This window comes from Hylobates moloch, unplaced genomic scaffold (assembly GCF_009828535.3).
Source record: "Hylobates moloch isolate HMO894 unplaced genomic scaffold, HMol_V3 SCAFFOLD_3, whole genome shotgun sequence".
NCBI lineage: Eukaryota > Metazoa > Chordata > Mammalia > Primates > Hylobatidae > Hylobates > Hylobates moloch.
In genome coordinates this window covers 150,703,535-150,729,759 of record NW_026652278.1, presented here as the reverse complement: position 1 = coordinate 150,729,759, position 26,225 = coordinate 150,703,535, and the positions used below count along the sequence as shown (strand labels likewise).

The 26,225-nt window shown below is 33.8% G+C and overlaps 1 protein-coding gene across 5 annotated transcripts in view; it reads left to right on the top strand.

Annotated features, from left to right (window-relative positions):
* Window positions 1-26,225, top strand: part of FSTL5 (follistatin like 5) — a 786,207-nt gene that overhangs the window by 116,384 nt on the left and 643,598 nt on the right. For 3 of the 5 annotated variants that reach the window (XM_032148719.2, XM_058436857.1, XM_032148712.2), the window contains exon 3: window positions 13,983-14,016. In XM_032148719.2, coding sequence (XP_032004610.1) covers window positions 13,983-14,016 — 34 coding nt within the window. The remainder of the gene's footprint in view (window positions 1-13,982; window positions 14,017-26,225) is intronic. The other 2 variants (XM_032148724.2, XM_032148716.2) reach the window with 1 other exon arrangement.

Sequence of the window (26,225 nt, the reverse complement as noted above, 5' to 3'; positions counted from 1 at the left end):
TCTCGATCTCCTGACCCCAAGTGATAGTCCTGCTTCAGCCTCCTAAACCGCTGGTATTACAGGCGTGAGCCACTGCGCCTGGCTGGGAATAGGCTTTAACATGAACAATTGTAAACATAATGCTCCAGGCTCACTCAACTTTTAGTTAAAATTAGGCTGATTTATATGATAACCTTTGCTATGTACCTGCCAAAACCGGAATGAAAATCCTGTCAAATATTCTTTTACTTATTTTAAGGACATACTATATGGCGAACTCATAGGTTTTTGTTGTTGTTGTTTGCTTTTGTTTTTGTTTTTGAGACGGAGTTTCTCTCTTGTTGCCTGGGCTGGAGTGCAGTGGTGCGATCTCAGCTCACTGCAACCTCCACCTCCCAGGTTCAAGCAATTCTTCTGCCTCAGCCTCCCAAAAAGCTGGGATTACAGGCCTCCGCTACCACCTCTGGCTAATTTTTGTGCTTTTAGTAGAGATGGGGCTTCACCATGTTGGCCAGACTGGTTTCAAACTCCTGACCTTAGGTGATCCACCCGCCTCAGGCTCCCAAAGTGTTGGGATTACAGGCATGAGCCATCGCACCTTGCGGAACTCATAGTTTTTAATGGAAATTTGGCTCGTGTTTGGCTCTACTCACATGAACTCACACTTGCTTAGAAATGCTGCTCTGCATAGCACAATCGTCATCCCCTGGAGAGCTCCATGAACCCTCCAGTTGTGAAGGTGAAAGCAGGGAAAACTAGACCATGATTTTTGGGCACCTTAAAGGAGATATAGGTAAAGAACTTAAAAATTGCATGCTACATATTAAGAATGATATGTGTTTTCATCTTATCATTATTATTTTTATTATTTCCCACCTAATAAAACTAGTCCCAACACTATTTTCATAGATCTACAACCAATTCTCTGTCTCCCAGGGTGAGCACATGTTGTGTGTCTATACTGAGACTCCATGCTATTGACCTACTTCGTGTTTATCTCCTTATGAAGAAGCTTAGTTGCCTGTGCCCAGAGTGTCTTGTGTTAGTTTGGACTTACCTGGGGGTATCTGGAAATAAGTCTTTATATTTTCTATATCACAGAGTACCGTTATTTTTGTACAAAGCATATGTTCAATAATAAATCTTATTTGTTGTCTGTCTAAAATTTATATTACTAGATAAGGCATACTCTACTCTCAGTCACTGGGAGTTCACAAACCAAATAATTAGATTCCTATGACAACTCTTATGGGCTATTTGCAGACTTAATAAATTAGAAACCCAAACCTATTAAGGGATAAAAATATTATAGAAGGAATTCTTACATATGTGTACATGTCTACATTTTAAATCATACAAATTCACTAATTTTCATAACCAAAGCATTAATTCATGATTTATATTTCCATTAATTACAAATCTTTTCATTAGTAAGTTATGTTTTTAAAAATCATCATTATTTATCACTCTAAAAATACACTGAAAATAATGTTATAATAATTGGCATGTTTGTTTAATTTATGTGGCTTTTTACCAACTAGCTTCAGCTGTAATATTTAGCCAGGCATAAATTTTCTCCTGGTACTAGGAGAAAACTTTCTTGAATGTATTTTTATATAATCCTCATGTCCAAAGAAGTATGCAGTTGGTTATGCTTAACTGTTCACAGTTTCTCCCAAAAGATTAAAGAGTTTACAACTCTCTGCCTTTGTGCAGCTTAATGCTCTTTTCCCCCAGTAAATTACTTTGCCATCCTTTAATTCTTAGCTCAAGTAACAGTTTCACTTGGAGACTCTCCCTTTGCCCCATAACTCAGCAAATGCAGCTGCTCCTCACATCCTTGTTTCCACATCACCCTATAAATTCTTTAACATTGTGTTGTAAGTAATAGCTATTTGTCTTTCCAGATAGAATATGAACTTCAGAGGTCAGACATCTATGTTATTTATAGTTAACCCCTATTTAATAGCACAGTGCCAGACATGTACATTCCAAATAAAAAAACCCGTATTCCAATAGTGAGTGGTTATTTAGTGTGTCAATAGCCTACTAAAATGGCAAGATTATAATAAGAAACTTAATGCATTCCAATGATATTTCAAATTTCTTCAGAAAAAAATGAGATAGATAGGATATCTAAAAATGAGTTCGTTAGAATGTGTCTCATACATATGAAAAATGCTGTCTTCCTCATCATCCTCTTAAAAAACTCATAAAATACTGTAAAATTAAATAGGTACACCCTTTAAATGTTTCCAAGTTAATTCTTTCACTAGGGAATGTTGCCTAAGAATACTAACAAAAATTGTCCAGTGGTTTAAAAAATTGTTTGTTTTATTTCCATTTCAGTTAATAACTGGAAAAGTGGCCTATTAGCAACAAGCACACCTCTTTATACTGTACCTTATCTGATTGCACTTTGCAGATACTGCATTTTTTACAAATGGAAGGTTCGTGGTAGCCCGGTGTTAAGCAAGTCTGTTGGTGTCATTTTTTAAAAACAGCATGTGCTTATTTTATATCACTGTGTCACATTTTGATAATTCCCACAATATTTTGAACTTTTTCATGATTATTGTATCTGTTCTAGTGATTTGTGATCAGCGATCTTTTTAAAAATTTTTAATTATTACAGGTACATAATATTTGTATATATTTATAGGGTACATGTGATATTTTGATAGAAGCATGAAATTGTGATGATCAAATCAGGAAGAGAGCTTGATGTTACCATTGTTACTGTTTTGGAGCACCATGAACTGCACCTTTATAATATATTGAAATTAATCCGTAAATGTGTGTGTTCTGACTGCTCCGCCAGACCGGCTGTTACCATATCTGTCTCCCTCTCCTCAGGCCTCCCTATTCCCTGAGATGCAATAATACTGAAATTAGGCCAATTAATAACCCTACAATGGCCTCTAAGTGTTCAAATGAAAGGAAGAATTGCATGTCTCTCACTTTAAATCAAAGGCTAGAAATGATTAAGCTTACTGAGAAAGTTACAACAAAAGCCGAGGCAGGCTGAAAGCTAAGCCTCTTGCACCAAATATTTAGCCAAGTTGTGAGTACAAAGGAAACGTTCTCGAAGGAAATTAAAAGTGCTACTTTAGTGAATGTATGAATAATGAGAAAGTGAAACAGCTTTATTTCCGATATGTAGAAAGTTTCAATGGTCTGGCTAAAAAATCAAAACAAGCACAATCTCCCCCCCAAGCCAAAGCATAATTTGGAGCAGAATTCTCACTTTTCAATTCTGTGAAGGTTGAGAGAGGTGAGAAAGCTGCGGAAGAAAAGTTGGAAGCTAGCAGACGTTGGTTCACGTGGCTTAAGGAAAGAAGCTGTCTCTATAACATAAGAGTGCCAGGCGAAGCACCAAGTGCTGATGCAGAAATTGCAGAAAGTTATTAAGAAAACCTAAGATAGTTAATGAAGGTGGCTACACTGAACAAGATATTTTAATGTGGATGAAACAACCTCCTGTGAAAACAAATATGCCATTCACCACTTTCTTAGCGAGAAAGAAGTCAATATCTGACTTCAAACCTTGAAAGGACAGGTTCACTCTCTTGTTAGGGGCTAATGCTGCTGGGGAAGCAGCATTTAAGTTGAAACAAATGCTCATTTACCATTCTGAAAACCCTGAGGTCCTTAAGAATTATGCTAAATCACTCTGTGCTCTATAAATGAAAGAAGAAAGCCTGTATGATAGCACACCTGTTTACCGCATGGTTTACTGAATATTTTAAGCTCATTACTGAGAACGATTGCTCAGAAAAAAAGGTTCCTTTTAAAATATTACTCTTCTTTCACAATGTACCTGGTCATCCCTTAAGCGCTGATACAGATTTACAAGGAGACTAATGTGCTTTCATGCCTGCTAACAAAACATTCATTCTGTAGCACATGAAGCAAGGAATAATTTTGACATTCAATTCTTATTATTTAAGAAATGTATTTTGTAAAACTTTAGCTGTCATAGACAGTGATTCCTCTGATGGATCTGGATCTGGGCAAAGTAAATTAAAAACCGTCTGGAAAGGATTCACCGTTCCAGATCTCATTAAGAACATTCATGATTCATGGAAGGAGGTAAAAATATCAACTTTAACAGGAGTTTTGGAGAAGGTGATTCCAGCCTCATAGATTACTTCCCATGATTCCACCCTTCAATGAAGGAAGTAACTGCAGATGTTGTGGAAATAGCAAAAGAACTAGAATTAGAAGTGAAGCTGAAAATGTGACTAAATTGCCACAATCACCGTAAAATTTGAATAGATAAAGAGTTGCTTCTTATGAATGAGCAAAGAAAGTGGTTTCTTGAAATGGAATCTACTCCTTGTGAAGATGCTGTCAACGTTGTTGAAATGACAACAAAGGGTTTAGAATATTACATAAACTTGGTTGATAAAGCAGTGGCAGGCTTTGAGAGAACTGACTCTAATTTTGAAAGAAGTTCTACTGTAGATGAAATCCATGAAATGCATTACATGCTACAGAAAAATCTTTCATGAAAGAAAGAATTAATCAATGCAGCAAACGTCATTTTTTTTTTAATTTTAAGAAATTGCCACATCCACCCTAACCTTCAACAACCACCACTCTGATCGGTTGACAGCTATCAACACTGAAGCAAGACCTTCCAACAGCAAAAACTTGTGACTCACTGAAGGCTGATATGATCATTAGCATTTTTTAGCAATAAAGTACTTTTGATTAAAGTATGCACATTGATTTTTACATATAATGCTCCTACACACTTAATAGACTACAGTATAGTGTAAACATAACATGCACTGGGAAATCGCAAAATTCAGGTGACTCACTTTATTGCAATATTTACTTCACGGCAGTGGTCTGGAACTGAACCTGCAATATGTTTGAGGTATGGTTGTATATTAATTTTAGATTTTCCCCATAGTTCATCTCAAAGCTTAGTAGTACAAAACAATGATGCTGTAAGAAGGATGTATCTAACTTTTAAAATCTTATATCACACATTAGATAAAAGAACATTTTCTTTTCCATAGTATTTTTCAAATCCTCAAATTAATATGCATTGAGAAATAAATGTTTCTAATTTATTATGGAGAGGAGTGCCTATATGTGTGGGTACCATGGATAGGTTTTTTTAAAAGTATATTATATAATTTCCCTTTTCACTATTTCAATTATCTGTTATGCTTAATATGAGACTTTGTGTTATTTTCTAACATATCTCACTACCTGATCCATCCCTTATCCATGCTATATTTTCTGCCCTAAATGACCGTAATTCCTTAACCCAGTCCGTGCTTCTCACTGTGTAAAAGTCAGTGTGTTTATGTCTTTCATGAGCCCATGAACCAAAGATGTCCATTGTGACACTGAGAAAATTCTTAAAGACTGTATTTGACACCGCATGTTTTGATTGAGTGTATATGTCATATCCATTGGATTTGAACATACATGATCTTGGTGAAAAGCAAACAACAACAACAACAACAACAACAAACTTTCTGATGTTTACAACTACTTCTAAACCATTAGTAATATTTCCCGTAATGGGAGATATATTTTCCCATTATTTTCAATTTAGACACACATGAATGTGCTTCATATAACATCTTTTTTTTTTTGAGACAGAGTTTTTCTCTTGTTGCCCAGGCTGGAGTGCAATGGCGTGATCTCGGCTCACCACAACTGCCGTGTCCTGGGTTCAAGTGATTCTCCTGGCTCAGCCTCCAGAGTAGCTGGGATTACAGGCATGCGCCACCATACTAGGCTAATTTTGTATTTTTAGTAGAGATGGGGTTTCTCCATGTTGGTCAGGCTGGTCTCAAATTCCTGACTTCAGGTGATGCATCCTCCTCAGCCTCCCAAAGTGCTGGGATTACAGGCATGAGCCACCATGCCAGGCCTGCTTCATATAACTTCTAAATGTAATATGTAACATCAGAATATGTATGCAATAAAATAACAATACAATTTTTTTTAAATTCTGGTGGTAAATTCTGTCCTAGTTTGATTTTTTTGTGTCAAGTGCATGTCATTGATATCTTGTTTATGGTCTTTATAATTTGGGGCAATACTGAGAATATCTCAACCCAGTCACAAGTTCTCTCTAGATTTTCTTACTGAAAATTACATAAACACAGCAAATACAATAATATACAATATATACAAAATCATATACAAAATATACAATAAGAAGCAACTACAATTTTAGCATTGGAATGAATAACTTCACATCAAAATATTAAACCAAAGGAGAAGTTGGTTGACTGTTGACTGACACTCTATAACTTTTCCAGGTTGTGTTTAAATATATATTCATTAGGCTACTAATAAATCTAATGACATTTCTTACCAGCATAAGAAAATTACTTTCATTTCTCCATGAATCATTGAAACATGCTACTTGCCCAACCTTATTTAGTAACTTAACCATTCCAACTCTGCACTACTGCAACACTATTTGCTGTTTTGCAGTTTTATCATGCAGTCTTTTGAATCTATAACTTTGTCTATGCTATGTCCTCTAGATAGAATGCGCTTTTACACTTTGCTGTGGAGATAAACTACTTTTTTATTTTTTATTTTTTTTTTACAATCTCATCTTTCTCTGTAAATTCTTCAGTTCCCCACCTTCTCACAGCTCACCTTCGGCTGCCCAAGTTAAGAAAGACTACATTCCTCTCTGGACTGTACTATCTAGATTTGATACATAATTCCACTATTGAATATCACATTTTATGGCGTGTATCTGTGTGTGTCTCTGCCTATCCCTCCACCTGACTATTGAGTTCTGGAATTTGAAGACTCTGTTGGAAAAGTGTCCACTCTTGCAGGGGCTAAGACATTAAGGATATGTCAGTTGAGACTGCAGAATAGCTTTCTTCATGGAAGATACAATCCAGTTGGAGAAACAGACAAGGGACAAACATATATTATTCTTAGAAGTAGTGACTTTTGTGAAAAATGAAAAAAAAAGTTAAGATAAATAATAATGGGGGTGCTGATTTAGATAGAATATTCAGCGAAGCCCTTGTTGAGGAGGTAAGACTGGATCAGGGACATGACTCAAATTCTAAGAAAAAGCATTTTAAATAAAAGATGATAAGATTTTGATTAAACAAAGTAGAACTGAAAATTTAGCTTTATAGTTTACTGATAATATATGTATGACTGCAAGTTTGAGTACACTTGATATAGTGGATTATGAGTGACAATATCTCTATTTTTCAGGCATTTTTTTTTTCTATGCCCACAGTCTCTCTGCTATTTTCCAGGCATTTTTATAATTTAATTGCCACCACCAAAATAGATGTTTTTGATAAAGTGTTTGCATGTGTGTGTGCACCTATATGTGTATGTATGTGGCTTTGGGGAGGGAAGCTCACATGTTCATGAGTATTCATGTGTCAGAAGAATAGCACAGAATAAATTTGTTGTGAGATTATTGGAGACTGGATCTACTGAGACATTCTCCTATTCTCAACTTCCATGAATTTCCAATCCACATTATTTAGTGGGTCTAATATATTTTAAAACACCCTAATATTTTATACTTCTCCTTTATAGCACATGAGAACAAATATATGATGAATATGAGTATTCATGCAAATTATGAATATGAGTATTCATGCAAATTATCACTTTTAAAACCATTTTTAATTGGTAGCATTTGTCTGGGAAGTAATAATTACAATCAGAGAGAAGGGAAGAGTTCTGAGAAGGAAATTCAACTAGGCAGCCTGCTAAAATTAGTAAGATTTACCTCTATGTATATTTCCCACAAAATTTATATTTTTATATACTTTATTTTTATCCATTGACTATTTTCAGTGTTAGGATCTATTGACTATTATTCATAAGTTTAAAATCACCTACTCACAACCGAGCACTGAAGTATGTATACATAAGGACACTTTGGTGAATTATATCATCAGTTTACTGTAGGAAGAACTATAGATAATATGGATTGATAGAAGGATTACTTTAGCTAGAACACATCACTTTTGACTACTGCAGAATTTATTTCTATCTTTTGCTAATTTGTAAATTTTATGTTTATTGAATTATTTTGGGCTTTATTCGATATACCAGTGAAAGTCTCCTACACATTTGAGTTTTCTCAAATCCCATGAGAGAAATCATCCTAAAGGAGATGCTACGTTTGCATAACAGGAAATTTCTTGAAAAGAAAATAACTTTCCAATATTGCTGCAATGAGACAGTAGAAACTTTCACAGGGATTTTCCTTTTAAATTTGACTTGTTTTTAAAAATAGTCATGATAATTCTGTTAATTATCTAGAATAACATAGTCTTACGATATGTTTTTTATTAATGACCGCATGCAAACAAGTCACATGGGGATAAGGAAAAACAATAGCAAACTAGATTTTTTTCCTCATTACTCCCATATTAAAAGGGGAAAGAACCTTGCCTTATGTCCACTTGATATCTTCTACTTCTTTTTTTATATAAACAAGTTATTTTTATGTATAGTGAAAAGGACTATGTATACTCTCTCAGAGTCAGAGAGCATCAGTTTAACTCTTTAGGGGACCAACTCAATTCTATCTGTATGTGCTTCACTCTTATGTCTCTCCATGTGAAAGGAAGTCTATAGTATTCTTGGTATTGACCAGAAAGCACATGACTAGTCTCGTTCATGTAACATCATATGTATATATATTAGAGTATTTGTGGGTATTATCTGTGTGAACTTTATGTCTCTCTCTTAAAAATAGTTTAAGCTTATAGTGTGGAAAGGGAGGACAATTCATTGATAGTCTAATGTTTACTACCTCAATGCTATTACTGTGGAGATGATGCACTTAGCATTTAGCATTTAGATAATTTCTTCACTTTCCAGAGAGCATTTGCTTCTCAGTGAGAAGGAAGGAAATAGGTAAATTATGTTTGAAGATATTGTAGCCAGAAATTTTTAGTGTTTCATCAGGAGAAATCCGTTTTCATGTTATAACATAGCCATCATCAAATGTTAATAATCATTATGTCATAAATCCAGATACTGGATAAGAAATATCCTTAATATCTCCTAGTGTGGTCACATTCAGCCCAGTTAAAAGACTAGCAACATGGTACTTTGGTGTTATTTGCTAAACTCCAGTTTGTTTAGATGCTTTAGAACCACTTATAGCTCATTTGTACAACTACTGTGTATCCCAATTTGACTGAATTTTACATTGATTTAGTTACGTTACATTTACTTTATTTCTGTTTAAAAATATTTAAGATACCATATTGTTGACTCTTGTATTTTTTGTAAAGCCATACTTCTTCCCAGATTGTCTTTGCTAATCTTTATCATACTGTCTGCTAGAGCTTTTAGCCATCTTACATTACTGGACTGGATTTCATGAAGTATGCTGATGTAATTAATATACAGCACTTTGGAACTCTTCCAAGAAATAGAATAGTACAATGTAAAACATGTATAGTTTGCTATTATTTAGCTTCGACACATAACCAAATATATTTCTTATTTTAAGTCAAGTTCACTTTATTTGAAAATCTTTTGAAAGAATATTAAAATTAAGTTATACCTAGAAATATAAACATTCTGCTATTATGGACAAGACCTAAGTCTTCCTAACGTAAGTATGTTTTTCAAATGAATCATGTGGACAGAATAACAAAAGTTTCTGATCACTCATGAGTTCTCACATAATTAAATAATCACAATTTTCTTTATAATGTTTTCTCATTTAAAGTAAATATTTTGAACATGAAGTTATAGTTTGTAAAATAAAATTGTGATAAATCTATATTGCCATTGTGAATAATGTAACATTAAAGTAATAAAAGCAAATTGGAACAGTTATTATTTGCAAATCCTAAATCAGTCTCTAGTGAAAGAGTTTTATACAACTTTGACAGTAATGCAGGAGTTTGCCCTTAAGTTTCCTCTCACTTTGCAAATCTATTGTCATTCTTTCCAGTCCACTAATTAATTACTAGTTTCCCTTCTCCAAATTCGTGCTTCTTAAATATTTCTTGTTTGTAGAATATTTAGGCACATTTGCATTGGTAATTTATAATTATATAAAACTGTATGGATAGAGAACTTGATTTTAGAAAACAAATACAATGAAATATAATAACAATAAAAAGCCTATTCAACTATAGGTAAACTAAGCCTAAGATTATTACAAATTTATGATGACAAAGCTCAACTAGGATTGGCTCAATCATACCAAGCGGTGTGTGTGATTCTTCTCACCTACTCTTGCAAAAAGCCATACACTTAAAATCTTCTCTATCTTCTCAAACTTCAGACAAAACACTCAACTTCCACAGTTAGCCAACCACCTTTCCTTCTATTACATAAAGAGAATACATCATCAGAGATTGAATATGTTTAATTCATCATATCAAACCTAGACACCTCCTGCATCTATGACTAAGGCTTCCTGTTCCCACCTGTTCTATTACAGAGACTGGTCTTCTTTCTATCTAAATTTTGCCCCCAGTTATATTCTATCACACCCACCCTGTCAATAACCTTATACAATCAGTCATGCTATCTCTTCTTTTTATCCCAATCCTCTCAATTTCTACTATGTATCTTCCATCATTTATATATTCTCAAATCTCAGTGATATAAATCATAATGTAATATTATAAAACTAAACAAAATAAAGCAAAAAGCCAATAAACAACAAACATAATACCTCTATGGACTTTAGTTTCCAGCTACACACCATAACAGGCTTTTTATTCCTAGTCATGTTTCCATCATGTAATTTTCCCCACTTCGTACATATCTCCATCACCCTCTTCTCCTTCCTTAGATAATTTGAATTGGACTTTTAATCCCATATGAGCACCAAAAAACGTTTTATCTAAAGTCAGTGATTCTGTCTATGTCAATATAATGAATGGGCATTTTCTTAGACATAATTGTACTTGACCTCTCAGAATAATTCTATACTATTGAAAATTTCCTTCCAAATAATATGTTCCTTGGGATTTCATAATTCCTTGATCTCTTGATTTTTCTCTTGTAATTTTTTTATGCTTCCATCCTCTTTTGTTGGTTAATTAAACTTTATATTTTTCTTATATGTTTTGCAATACTCAGTTATAGATCAGTGAGCTCTACTCTATGTTCTAATTTATAGAGTGATAATTTATGCGTATACTAGTGGCTTCAAACTTTATGTATCTGGTTGAAATATGTCCTATGAGTTTTATCTACCTACTTTGAATCCTTGGAATTATAGTCAAAGTAATTTCAAAGTCAATATGTTTAAAAATCATACTAATGAAAATTTGAGGTTTATTATCTCTTAAGAGGCAGAGTAACACAGGGTGACACTAAGGATATGCACAACTAGAAGAATGGAGTTACCTGTAACTAAGATGAAAAAGATGGTCAAGGAAGTAAGGGAAGGTCAGAAATTCAGTTTGAAACATTACAGGTAGGCCATGTTATTAGAAATCCAAGTAGGGATGTCAAAAGACAGTGAATATGTGAGTCTGAAGTTCAATGATGAGGTTGGTTTAGATATATAAATCCTTAGCAATAGAACGAGACTTAAGGCTAGGAGATTAGAAAAGATTGCTAAAAGAATGAGCTATATGGAAGAAAGATAAGACTTTAATGCCTAGGGCACTAGTGTTTAGGAAAAGAGGAAGCAGTAAAGGAGACTCAATAGGGGTAGCCAGGGAACTAGAAGAAAATCTCAAGAGAGTGTGGCAGTGCTGCAAGACAGGTGAAGAAGGAATAAGTACATATTTCTATCCTTCTAGCAGCTCAGACCCTTGGAGTCATCCTTGTTGACTCTTTCACAGCAAAACTTTTAATCTATCAGCAAACCTTACTCTAAGTAGATATTCTAAATACACTGCTACCACATGGTTCTATGTTTTTGTCACAGCCCACCTGAATTACTGCAATACCTTCTTTAATGGCCTCCCTGACTTTGCCCTTGCCCTTTCAACCTATTCTCAATAGACAGCCAAAATGATTCTATTTAAATGTAATCCAGATAATATTACCCCCTGAGAAGAAATGTATATGTTTTCTCAGCTATGTCAGAGTAAAAACCAAAGTCCTACTAAATGTCCCAAGTGCTAGTCTGTCTGGCTCCTATTACCGCCCAGATTGTATTTCCTACTAAATTTCCTTCCTTCAATCTCCTTAATATTTTTGACAATGCTAAGAACTCTTGTATGTAACTCAGGACATTTGAAAATTTTTTTTTCCCCTAGGACATGTTTTTTCACATATATATGCTTGGATCATGCTCACCTCATTCAGAATTTTATTCAAAAATCAGTTTATCCGTGTGGCTATATGTATAATTTCAGTGACTCCACTCCAACACTGTCACCTTCTGTAGCATATCTTTTCTGAATAAAATATGTAAAGCCTGCTCCATGAGGACACAATTTTTTTCTATTTTGTTCATCCCGTATAGTCTCATCACTGGGAATAGTGTCTGGCACATAAAAAGTGATCCATACGTATTTGGTGAAATAATGAATGAATAAAAGACTGACTGAACGAATGAATGAATATTAATAGAGGAGAGGGAGGGAGAAAAAGATTCTCATTAACAAATGTCCTTTCGGAAAACTTAACCCTACTAGTTATAGAATTATGAAAAACTAATGTATTTTTAATACAAGTAATGTACATTTAAATTTTAGTTTAAGTGACCAACAGATACTCTAAATTAAACAATTAATAAAGAGCAGAACAGAATTCAAACACAGAGGTTGGGCGAGTTCGGATGAGAGAATTAGAACATCAAGTTTTAGAGTCTAACAGAATTATATCGTTAGGTTAGCTGATTCAATAAATACACATTTGTCATTATGCATTTTATTCTCAAATTCTAAATCGTGGATTAATTTTTGCAGCAAAATCAGTTCTTTACATTTTCCTACTCTTTTGCCAAAATATATTGGCATTCATACAATTCTGCAGTTTAGTTTATATGTCATTGTCATTTTTTTCTTAGGAACATATTTCAAAGTTATTTTCAGTGTGAGACCCTGAAACTTTTAGACAGAGTAAACTGTGCTTGCATATTAATTGAGAAGTTAGTGCACAATATCCACTTTAAAACTTGAAAGCAAGCTAATTCTTTTGGGGTTGCCTGGTAACTAATAAGGAGAATGTCAAACTGAAAGACAAGTCTGACTGGAGCAGCCTTTGAATAAATCATCGAATTGTTGTCAACTTTAGCCTTAAAGAAGTTAGACGGGGTCCAATTCTAAGTTAAACTAAAGCAAAGACAGTTGAAAAGTCTTTTGTGTTTTCTTAGTAAAATTCTCCCCTATGTTTGTGCCTAAACTTATTCCTTCACCAACAATTTATGATTAATGTAGAGCCATTGAAAGCAAATTCCGAAGGCATTATTTAATATCTGTTAGAATTAAATGGAATGGCCTAAGGCATTTGAGAAGCATGATTATTTATTATTCATTAACCATTGGTTTATTTATTTATAAATCCATATTCATACAATTTAGTGATTTCTTAGAGAATTATATGCCCACCAAGAGTTATTACTACTCCAATAAAATATTTTACATAAGGCGGGGATGGGGGCTCACTCCTGTAATCTTAGCACTTTGAGAGGCCGAAGCAGGAGTATTGCTTGAGCCCAGGAGTTCAAGACCAACCTGGGCAAAATAAAAAAGCCTCGTCTCTACAAAAAATAAAAACGGTATTAGTCTGGCATAATGTTATGTGCCTGTAGTTCCAGCTACTTGAGAGGCTGAGGCGGGAGGATCACTTGAGTCTGAGAGGTTGAGGCTGCTGTGAACCATGTTCATGCCATTGCACTCCAGCCTGGGCAACAGGGCAAAATGCTCTCTCAAAAAAAAATTATATGTAAATATTTTTTAAAGGTGAGAATCATGTTCCTGGGAATACATGTAAAAATCATTTTGATCTTTCTGTAGTGAAACTTTATATGAAACAGTTGATCACGTATTTACTTACATATTTTGACCTATTTTCTGTTTTATTTCCAGCAGGAAAAAAATCAAGAAAGTTCAAGAGTCAAAGGTAAGAAGTGATTGCTTTAAGATAACAATTATATAAATTCATAAAAGAAAGAAAAAGGAGATGTGATGCTACTTTGAATAAACAGTCAAAAATGAGAAAATAATGATAATTAAAAATATTCGCTGTGATTTTACAGCCATTTTGCGCCCTTTGAGGATTCTCCAGGGCCAAAGGGTATTCTCTGTTGATGTTTTCCATCTTCATACTGTGCTCTTGAAAATGTCAACTTTGTTGTTGTTGTTGTTTTTTCCCTATATTGTGGTGGTTGAACTCCTCCACCAACCATTGTCCCTACAAGTTGGTGTTGTGTCACTTCTATGTATTGGCAAATGGACTTCCTCAAAATGTGTCTCATGGAGACCCAACTATTTAGTCACTACCATCTAGTTAATTTTCTACAAAAAGGCTAGAACATATTTATGCATTAAAAGTTGGAGATAGCTCCTAGTATGGCATAGGCCACATTATTCTAATGTTAGAAGACTCTTTTCTCTATAGTCATATTCTTAAATTTTGAAGTTTACTCATTGAGATAATAAATTACTCTGTGTAGATTGTCATCCTTCAATAAAAGGCTTCCATTAACTTGTGCTTCTGCTGATCATAATGACAGCATATCACAAACTTCTCTTTGGTTGATCCCTCTGGCGTCTCCATTCACGTGTTGGCTCTTCTTAGTCTACATTTTGGGCTTCCTTGCTCACCTTTCCCTTCCCAAAGGCATCCCAGCCCCAAGCCTGTCTATGGAGTGAAGCACAGTTGTCCAGTTTTTTTTCCCTTCCTTTTTGAATACAAAGATAAGTGTCCTGTTTTTACTTTTTTCAATGTTCTAAAAAAATTAAAAAATAAATATGAAGTAGTTATTAAGCTTACATGGTCTTCTGAAATGCTGAAAGGGTAGTTACACTTCAGAGGCTCTCTAGATTGTCGATACAATCTTGCTTATTTATAACAAGTCCAAATAAAATCCTCTCTGCACATTTCCCCACAACTGACTGACTTTTACAATATATTTTTTTCCATGTTGGGTCATCTGTGTGTCTATATTGCTGAAGAATAAAAAACATGCATTTGTGTTTTTAAATGATTTTGCTAGATATATTTTGTTCAAATGAATTATGTAAGACTGTTCTTCCAGGGATTCCCAAACCATTTGTGTGCATTTTCAGCAAACTGAAGTATTGCTTGTTATTTTATATGTGAAATTATTACACTTATTTATCCTCAAAGCACTCATATTAACTCCAAGTTTTATACTATTGTGTTGAAAAGGGGAAATTTTACTTCAAGATGTGCTGTATGATGTGCATTTAAATGATATATGCATTTTAAGCTTACTGAGTATGCATCTTCCTTCTCATGAAGGGTTCCAGGGTTTCAGGTTTATCTTAAATCATATTTGTATTCTGTTATAGTAAAAATAAGTGTAGCGTAGCTTTTTACTTGATACTTTATTGCCTTGGGGTATATAAATCATATCATCTGAAGTAGTAGAAATTATGTTTTTCCAACTACTATCTAGGAATATGTTTTCTCTTATAATGCAATAACAATTTCAAGAAGATGCTTGTCACTCCTTTCACTATTATTAGGTAGCACATAGTTCAGAACTTTCACACACATTGTGGCTTTTAGACTTCTAACTTTTTTTTTTTTTTTGAGACGGAATCTCGTTCTGTTGCCCAGGCTGGAGTGCAGTGGTGCTATCTCGTCTCACTGCAACCTCTGCCTCCTGGGTTCAAGCGATTGTCCTGCTTCAACCTCCCAAGTAGCTGGGATTACAGGCACCTGCCACCATGACCAGCTAATTTTTTTGTATTTTTAGTAGAGACAGACTTTCACCGTGTTGGCCAGGATGGTCTCGATCTCTTGACCTCGTAATCCTCCCTCCTCAGCCTCCTAAAGTGCTGGGATTACAGGCGTGAGCCACGGCACCTGGCCCTAGACTCCTGGCTTTTAAGTAAATTAGAGATACATGTTTACATGAGGACTTGTTGCTTATCTCTACTTAGAAAAGCACTACATTTTTCTTGACTATTTATGGGAATCATCTTGAAATGTTATTTTACTAGAAACTAGGAATGACCTCTTTAAAATGTTTTCAGATTTTAATATTAAAAGATTAAAAACTCATTTTGAACCATGAAAGCTATAGCTTACTCATTGGCAGATGACAAAAATTCTGAAAATCAAATATTTTATATTCATTGATTACTAATTATTGAAATGTGAGCTATGTCCTCATTTGATATTAGTAATCAATTATCAGCTAGTAATTCTTTGAAGTTCCTGGCTATTTGTTAACTTCATTTATTCAAACACATTTATTACATTGTCAGGAGTATGTCTAGAAGTCTTATTTTCTGCATTCTGTGCCTATTTCTGCTAATGACAGCAACCCCAACGTAATACCAGTGCCCTGAACTTTTATTAACACATAAAACATTTGTTAAAGATAACCTTCCATAAAATTACACTGAAGATTATAACAGAAAAATGAGATAGTCCTACAGATTTGAAAGTAAGGGTCAACTACCAGGCAGCCATATTTAGTAAAGTGTTCTTCAGTAACACAACAGATAAAACATGTTAAAATATTGTACATTAAGTGCTTAAAATGCATTGAGAATTTTATAACTATTATTAGACAATGTTTTCCTTTGAGGAACATATCTAAAATAAGAAACACAATTAGTTCACCCCTAATATTTTTTACAGAAGTATTTAAATTTATGATTTCTTTATTCACTTATATTTGAGAGCAGCTCTCTAGAGTTCTCAGAGAAAACGGTAGTAGAGTTTGAGATTTCAGTAATTATTGGTTTACAAATAACTTGCAGAGTCTGTCAACTTAATAAAGTTTTTAATTTTTGAAATAATTTAAAAGATTTATGACAACCATAATGATAATATCCTTTGTGGAAGGTACCTGTAGTATTGCACTCTTGCATGCTCCTCAGTATCAGCCTTACCCTTGCTCTGTAAATAAAAGGATGTTGGAAAGTCCATCGACCGAAAAAGTTTAGTTGCTTTTATTGCAAAATTTTCTCCTCCTGTTTTTTCAAGTGGACACTCTTGCCTTTATGCATTCAGAAGTGATAAAAATAAAGTATGTTTTTTTCATTTCCAGTTATATTTTGGCTAAGACTCTGCAATTAAGAGACACTGAGCTCTAAAGTTATTTCCCTAATGACCACTTCCATATAATGTATTTTAATACTTATATTTTCGTAAATATCTGTTAGGTTTCAGACATTGTATTGAGTTTTCTACATATATCATCTCATTTTAATCTTCAAATACATATTATTAAATAAGACTTAGCATTCATACATGCCAGCATTTTGAGAAATCATATCCAAAGTATGTAATTCAGACCAGGCATGGTGGTTCACACCTGTAATCTCAGCACTTTGGGAGACCAAGGTGGTTGGATCACTTGAGGTCAGGAGTTCAAGACCAGAAGACCAGCCTGGCCAACATGGTGAAATCCAATCTCTACTAAAATAAATAAATAAATAAATAAATAAATAAATAAATAAATAAATAAATAAATAAATCAGCCAGGTATGGTAGCGCATGCCCGTAATCAGGAGGCTAGCACAGGAGAATAGCTTGAAGCCAGAAGGAGGTTGCAGTGAGCTGAGATCATGCCCCTGCGCTCCAGCCTGGGTGACAGAGCAAGAATCTGTCTTTAAAAAAAAAAAAAAAAAAAAGGAAATAATTTAGATCAATATTGCCATTTTTGTTCTTTCCTAAAATAGATCATGTTTTATTTAACAAATTACCAATTGTACATTAGGTACATTTAGCATACTGTTATTAGTGATACTTTTTGTTATCATAAATTTTATAGATATGAATTTTATTATTTATGTGTTAGTTTCCTTTAATCATGTGGTTACAAATATTGACTCTCTTGTAAATTTACATAAATACTGTTCAGTGCTTCATAACTTTAAGAAAAAAAATCGATGATGATAAACACGTCACGATAGTGTTCTAAGAAAGTATCTAGGACTTTTGCCAGGTTGTTTACTAATTACTTATCTTTGAGAAGTGACTCAACCTCCCTTGATATGATTAATCTTTTTTGGTAAAAATTAGCACAGCATATCCATCGTATTAAAAGTCCTTTACATATAAGATATTCTAAGGCTTATGATTTTACAAGGACATTAAACAATGGTATTATAAACATTTATCATTCAAAACTCTATAATCCTCTATAAGCTCAATGAGACAAGTATTATGTCATATATATTGGTGTACATGAAAAGGGGAAGCCACACAGTTGTTCTTCCTATAAAGCAAATGTTCTTATGTATATGTAACCATAGGAAAATATTATGTTAAGACTATATCTAATCAAATTAAAAGTGTGCATTTGGGACAATAAATGTATTATGGCGCCTGCAGTCTACACTCTCTCTCTCTCTCTCTTTCTCTCTCATGTACATATACACTACTTTCAGTTTATCTTTATGCAACCATGTGTTCAGATTCTTCTTTATTTTCTTTATTATATATTGGCACCTCAGAGCACTGAAAATCGCCTAATGTATCCAGGGACATATATTTATATCAATCAAGTCAGAGGGGTGTTGCTGTGAGAATAGAAATAGTGCACTCCAAATCTGGAATGCCTGAATATTCAGAGCTCTTTCTAGTAGATTAATCTCACAGTTTCTGAGGTTGGCTCACTACTTCAAGGTCAGGTAGCCAGTCAGAAATGGTGAATAGATAGAAATGGGCCTTCAGATTCTTAGTACTGAAAGCCATTAGCTATATTACATTGACTGATTAAAATGTCTTGTAAAACTGAAAGATGGCAATTCATGTATTTTAGCCCTATATGAGACTTTCCAAATTATTGCATGTCTTTATATTTATAAAATACAGTATAGCCAGTAGCATAAGTAATACCTGAAATGGAGTTTATTACAATTTCATGAAATACATAGTCACTATATTTTTAGTGAACTGCAATACATGATTTATTTATTTATTTATTTATTTATTTAGACAGAGTCTCACTCTGTTGCCCACGCTAGAGTGCAGTGGCAAGATCTCGGCTCACTGCAACCTCCGCCTCCTGGGTTCAAGCGATTCTCTTGCCTCAGTTTCCTGAGTAGCTGGGATTACAAATGCCATGCCAGCACCCCTGGCTAATTTTTGTATTTTTAGTAGAGACGGGGTTTTTCCATGTTGGCCAGGATGGTCTCGAACTCCTGACCTCAGGTGATCTGCTCTCCTCACCTTCCCAAAGTGCTGGGATTACAAGCATTAGCCGCTGCACCTGGCCAATACATGCATTATTATGAATGTTATGTTTGTTAATTTTTAGTCCCAAAAGTTATTTTTGAAGTTAATCATTGTTTGTAAGATTTATGAAAATTAAGTATTTTTGTCTATTACAGTCAATACTTATAATCCTCAAGTACCTAGAAGACAAGAAAACTTACTCCTTGAAAATATCAATCAAGAGATTCATGATTTATTTTCTTGGTTGTTTTTAGCAAGCAGTAGTGCTGAATAAACATCAGACAAGTTTATTTATGGTAGACTTGTAATAATAATTCTTAAAAAATAATTAAGTGTTGTAAAAGAATGTGAGAGGACAACATATGGTTTATACTATAATTTTATGTCATAGCAATTGCATTATATGAGAACAATTCTATTTTCTTGGACTTATTTTATTAAAAATCAATTTTCAAAATTAAGTGAGGGCAGAATGCATTCTCATGAGTAAGTATTGCTTACCTCACGCAAAATATCAGTGTCACATATGCATAACTTGATAGTAGATGATTAACTGGCAACTCTTTAATTACCAATAAGAGAATCTAAAATATTTCAAAACACTTAACTTTATACTTAACGATACAAATGCAAATTGTTGACTAATAAATCAATTAAAAATGTAATTCTCAATTATAATGAGCTCATTGAAAGATTTTCTGATTTCATTAGCTGACGTCTGTTCCATTTATGATCTTTACTATTTAAAAAATATGTCATGTCTTTATGTGAGTGAGATTTATTTTTTTGTGATAATGCAAGTTTTTGAAATAAAAATAGTAAAATTGAGTACAAATTCTGAAAGCCATTACATACATAAGATAATAATTGGTACTTTGACAAACATTCAAAATTATAATTTCAGTTCCAATAAACAATTCCATAAAACCATGAATAATTAGCAGTTGTTCAAAATTAATAATTCTATAAAACAATAACCAATTCTATAAAAGAAAATTAAGTAAATTTTAACCTATTCACTATAATCTAAATGATGCTATCAAATACCTCTCTAAGTTGCTTTCAAGTAGTATAGATCTCAATGTAAGTAATAACTTTTTCTAGGTATAAGGGTAGTATTTAGTCTCCATCCTTTATCAGACTCATTGAAATAAGTTATTACAATTTAAAATGATCTTGATGGATGTTCTTCTGCCACAGGAAGCAGGGAGAAGAACATCCTTCTCTATCTAATAATCCCATTTTCATCAACCAGAAGAGTTTTCAAAAAGTAACTGGTCACGTTTCTTATTTATTCTAAGAAGGGCTCAATTCATGTTATGCCAAACACATAATCTTTCTCTCCCCATTTTGCGTATATCCTCTAGTTTTCAAAAGGTTACCACCAATAAATTTTCTTATCCAATGGATCATTTGTCTGGGTTTCAGGGTGATTTATTTTGCAGCTCATTTTGCCCACCAGAAGACAGTGCTATTAAAAAGATATCAACACATTAGCGATGTTGGGGGAAACAACACAGAATAAATTGATTTAGGTTTTTTTCTATTAATAATAAATAATGAATTTGTTGAAATCTGCATTGGATATAAAATGAATGGTATTCAGACGCTTAAGTAGGCTTTTATTTGCATAAACCAATATTGTCTTAACTTACACACTAACATCTCAATATTGTTCAATCACCAAAACAAGATTTCTTGATTCTAGACTTAACAGAGAGCTAAATGCTTTCTAGTGGAAGTTTTGAAAAAAATACATATAAGCTCACGCCTATAATCCCAGCACTTTGGGAAGGTAAGGCAGGTGGATCACTTGAGGTCAGGAGTTTCCAAACAGCCTGGCCAACATGGTGAAACTCCGTCTTTTCTAAAAATACAAAAATTAGCCAAGCATGGTGGTGGGCGCCTGTAATTCCAGCTACTCAGGAGGCTGAGACAGTAGAATCGCTTGAACCCAGGAGAAGTAGGTTGCAGTGGCCGAGATCACGCCACTGCACTCCAGCTTGGGTGACAAGAGGAAAACTCCATCTCAAAAAAACAAAAACAAAAACAAAAAAATAGAAAATAAGTAAGCTGTCTCCTGAAATAATTTAATGTCATGTTTGAAGAAATATCAAGTAATATTAACCAAAATGTGTTTGATGGCTTATTTCTTTAGTTTAAAGGAATAACTTCACTTACCTAGAATGGCTGGCCTTTATGAAAGAGCAGCTTTTGAAATGTTCATATGAATATTGCATTTTTTTCTTACAAAAATCCCCGTTTTATTTGCCAATAAAAATTATACATTCTATCACATTTCCTTTTTTTTTTTTTTTTTTGCTTTGTCTATCCAGACACTATAAACATGAAATTTGGCTTTATTAAAGAGTATATTTGCTTGGATTTTTTCGAATATCCTTCTTGTCTAAGAACTTAGCATTTAGTTAAGTGCATTTTAAGTATTTTTATGTTATTTGAAATATTTTTTAGAATTATTAATGTAAAAATTTCATATAAAAATGTTTTCAATTCTGTAAGTGGTGTTATACCCAGTGACTTCTATGATACTAAGTAGATAGATGGGTTTTTTGTTGTCCAAACATGATACACTAGAGTTTTATCTATTATGCCAAAAAACAAATAATATCCCTTTTAAATAATTATAAGATATATTTCACAGTTGCAGCTCATTATATGGGTAATAACTTTTTTGAATTACTTAGATAATAAGTAATAATATCATTCTACTAAAATTTATGTCATTGTTTCTTAAATTATTGGTTCATGGAATCATTATCCACAGGACACTTGAAATGAGTGGAAATTCTGCTCAAATGTGCTCTGTGCTATTGAAAAATTTTTACATAATCCTTTATCCCAGAATTTAGACTCTGAACACTAGACTCAATTATTTATCCCCCACTTAAGATTTCTTAATCTCCCTTTCTAACCTGTAATATAAATATAATATGCCACAAAGTGCTGTTTGAAGTATTAAATGAAGTTAACTATATAACCCTTTTGAGTAAAATGCAAAAAATCATATTTTAAGTATATCCATGGTAGAAACATATTTATCAACAAGCCTCAATTTCATATAATGTTAAAATTAGAGTTCAAGAAGTGTTGACTTCTATGTCGAATCATTATTTTACAAAGTTATAAGTTGCAATTCACATATTTTCCAAACTTGAAGATACCTGAGCTACTGATATTAAGTATCCTCTAGTTGTCCTGTCATATTTATTTTTACACTAACACTATTCTTATTTTGTTTTTACCATGATGCATGGAGCACCATAATGAAAAAAAATACAGTAGACAGTACTTTGACCATAAATATATATAAAAGACATTTTCCTTATTTGGGGGGAAATAAAGCATTATTCTCTCAGAGTACGAATTTGATGTTATAATAATGGCATATATTTAAATTTAGGGCCAAGTTGCAGTGGCTCATGCTTATAATCCCAGTTGTTTTGGGAGGCTGGAGGATTGTTTGAGGTCAGGAGTTCAACACCAGCCTGAAAAGCATAGTGAGACCCTGCCTCTACAAAAAAAAAAAAAAAAAAAAAATAGCCTAGCATGGTGGCAGGTGTGTAATTTAGTCCCTCCAGAGGCTGAGGTTGGAGGATCACTTGAGTTAAAAGGCTGCAGTAACTATGATCATGCCACTGCATTCTAGCCTGGGTAATAGAATGCGACCCTGTCTCTAAAATAAATAAATGATAAATAAATAAAGGAATTTATCTGAAATTCTTAAAAAAACAAGAAACAAACTTAATTACTTAAACTATTGATTGTAGTTAACTACTGCTACATTTAGAAACAACTGCTGTGTGCCCAAAATTTTGTGGTAATGTTAGCTTGCCAGAAGAATTCAGAAAAAGAAAAGATAATGATAAGCTCAGCTGCATCAGATAATGAAGGTTACTTAAACAAATATATATTAATTTAAATATTAGAAACAGTGTTAGGTGCCAGGGAAATAAAAAGTAAAGACAAAATATCTGTCAGGTCCTCTCCAAGTGCTTTCCAAGTTCTGTGTTATTTTATAAAACCCTCAGAAGAATTGCATATATTCACAAGAAGGTAAATATTGATCATCTATATATCATCTAAAAATGACAATTGTTACCATTTTGGTATATGTGAATTCAGAATATTTTTACATATGCAAGTATATTTGTGAAAAACTTCCAGTATTGCTTCAGAAGTGTTAGTGAATATCCTTTTTAAAATAAAGTTTGCATATGCTCTGTGGTGGATTCTGTGAAATGGGTCATTTAAAAACCATTTCGAACACAAAATGGCATGCTTTCCTTCTTACAGACTTTTATACAGGGCCTAGCAAATCAAAAGCTACATTTCCCAGATCCCTTTGCAGTTAGCCTTCTAGATTTGCTTGATGTTTCTCCTATCAGATTCGTGCAAGCAGGGCCTTTTGTGGAGTGACTTACTGAAATGCCAGCCCATTTTTGTGGGATACCCATTTTCCTTTCGCAGATAATGGCAAAGGCAGTGTGGCTCTGAAGCCCGAAGCCAGAAGGTAGGGGAAAAGTCTTCCTCTATGGCTAATTCTGATAATGAAGAGGCAGCAAATCCTTTGATGTCCCAGTTTTATGATGGACATTTAAAAGCTGTTTCTAACAGCTCAGTACACAAACCTTTTCTTCAATCCTATCAGCTATTTTCTATATCCCTTAATAAATCTCTTTTACTTAAATTAAGTACTGCAGATTCTATAGTCTGGGACAAAGATCTTTGATCAATGTGTCAGTTCATTCTAGAACTAAGAACAACTAGGGATCTGGTATGGAAATGTAAAGTACCAAGGTATGATCAGAGATTGATAAGACTGATAATTTGTTCTTTCGGGAAGATTCTGGGAAGCAAACTCATCTGCAAGACTGATGCAGGCAATGACAACCAGGAGGTACAAGATGTTAAGCCCAAAGGGTAGAGAAAACATGTGTATGGTTTAGGCACATATAAAAACCAGAGGGTGCAATCTAGCTTGCAGACACAACTCTAAGAAGTTTTTAACTTAGATGTAGTAATGCTTCATACAGTCACTTTTTCAGACTTATGTGTTGAACATCAACTACATGCCATTGTTTTCAGCACTGGAGATACACTACTGAACAAAATTAAAAAATCATTTCTTCCTGAGTCTTAGATTGCAGGTCCTCGGAAATCTTACCATACCACACAGTAGTCCATGTTTTCCAGAAAGCAACTAAAATCACCTAAAAAGATCAGGTAGCTTTTCCTGTAAATCCTGAGACTGTGAGAGGTCTCTTTAAAAAAAAAATTGTACAAATGTATGGGATACACATGTAGTTTTGTCACAGGCACAGATTTCATAGTGGCCAAGTTGGGGCTTTTAGGGTACCCATCACTCAAATCATGTGAATTGTGCCCATTAACTAATTTCTCATCATCCTCCTGCTCCCATCTTCTAACCCTTTTGAGTCTTCATTACCTGTCAATCATTCCGTTCTCTACATTCATGTGTACACATTTTTTAGCCCCTACTTAGGAGTGAGAATATATGATATTTGACTTTCTTTGCTTGGCTTGTTTCGTTTAAGATATGACCTCCAGTTCCATCCGCCTCTTAATCTTGTGCCTAAAACTCTTTCCAGTGGTTTAGAATCATGGGGATTAAGTCATAATTGTCAAGATGTAATTTGCATGAATTCATAAAGGGAAAGGGCTCTATGTCACCTGTTGTCCTTATTTGGGGTTCATAAACATTTTATTCTCTCAGAGATATGAAGCAGCAATGACTTTAATAGGATTACTTAGAACACAAAGGAGCCTAACTTATGGTTTACCCTAGGAGGTACCATTACATTTTATTTTTTTCTTTATATGGCAATCTTTCTAATTTGCCATACAAATTGCTATCCTTTCATGGACAGGGTAAAACATTATTATCTATTATAATTTTTAATAAATTGTGTTTTAAGTTTCTTTAAAACTCTTGGTATGGAGAATATATGTAAATTATATACAGTGTTAAAATATTAATATATGAAATGCAATATTATAAATTATATGATATATCATGTTTAATATATTATGTAAATAATATGTAATTAATACAATTATAATATGAAGTTATGGATGTGGTTTTTAAATTACTTGTTTAAATATAAAAGGTAGAAGTGCTGTTTTGTTAGATGAATATATTGCATAGTGATGAAATCTGGGCTTTTGGTGTAACCATTACCCAGTAGTCCAAATAGTCTACATTGTACCCATTAAGTAACTTTTTTTTTTTTCCCCTGAGACAGAGTCTTGCTCTGTCACCCAGGCTGGAGTGCAGTGGTGCAATCTCAGCCCACTGCAATCTCTGCCTCCCAGGTTCCAACAATTCTCCTGCCTCAGCTTCCCAAGTAGCTGGGATTACAGGCGCCCGCCACCACACCAGCTAATTTTTGTGTTTTTTAGGAGAAACAGGGGTTTCACCATATTGGCCAGGCTGATCTCAAACTCATGACCTCGTGATCCACCTGCCTCGGCCTCCCAAAGTGCTGGGATTACAGGTGTGAGCCATCGTGCCCAGCCATAACTTCTTATCTCATACCCAGCAAACTCCTACCTTTCAAAATCTCCAATGTCTATTATTTCACACTCTATGTCCATTATTTAGGTCCCACTTTAAGTGAGAACATGCTGCATTTGACTTTGTTTCTAAGTTGTTTCCCTTGAGATAATGGCCTCCCATTCCATCCATGTTGATGTAGAAGACATGATTTCATTCTTTCATACTAAGGCTGGGTAGTATTCCATTGGTTATGATTTATTTGTGTGTGTATTTATGTTTTTGTTGTGTGTGTTATAAAGGATTTAAAGGAGAGCTAATATTTATAAATCTCTTACCATGTTTCATAAGCCTATTGTTTATTTCTTCAGCTTATTAAATCTTGAAAAATATCTTTGGGAAGGAGGGA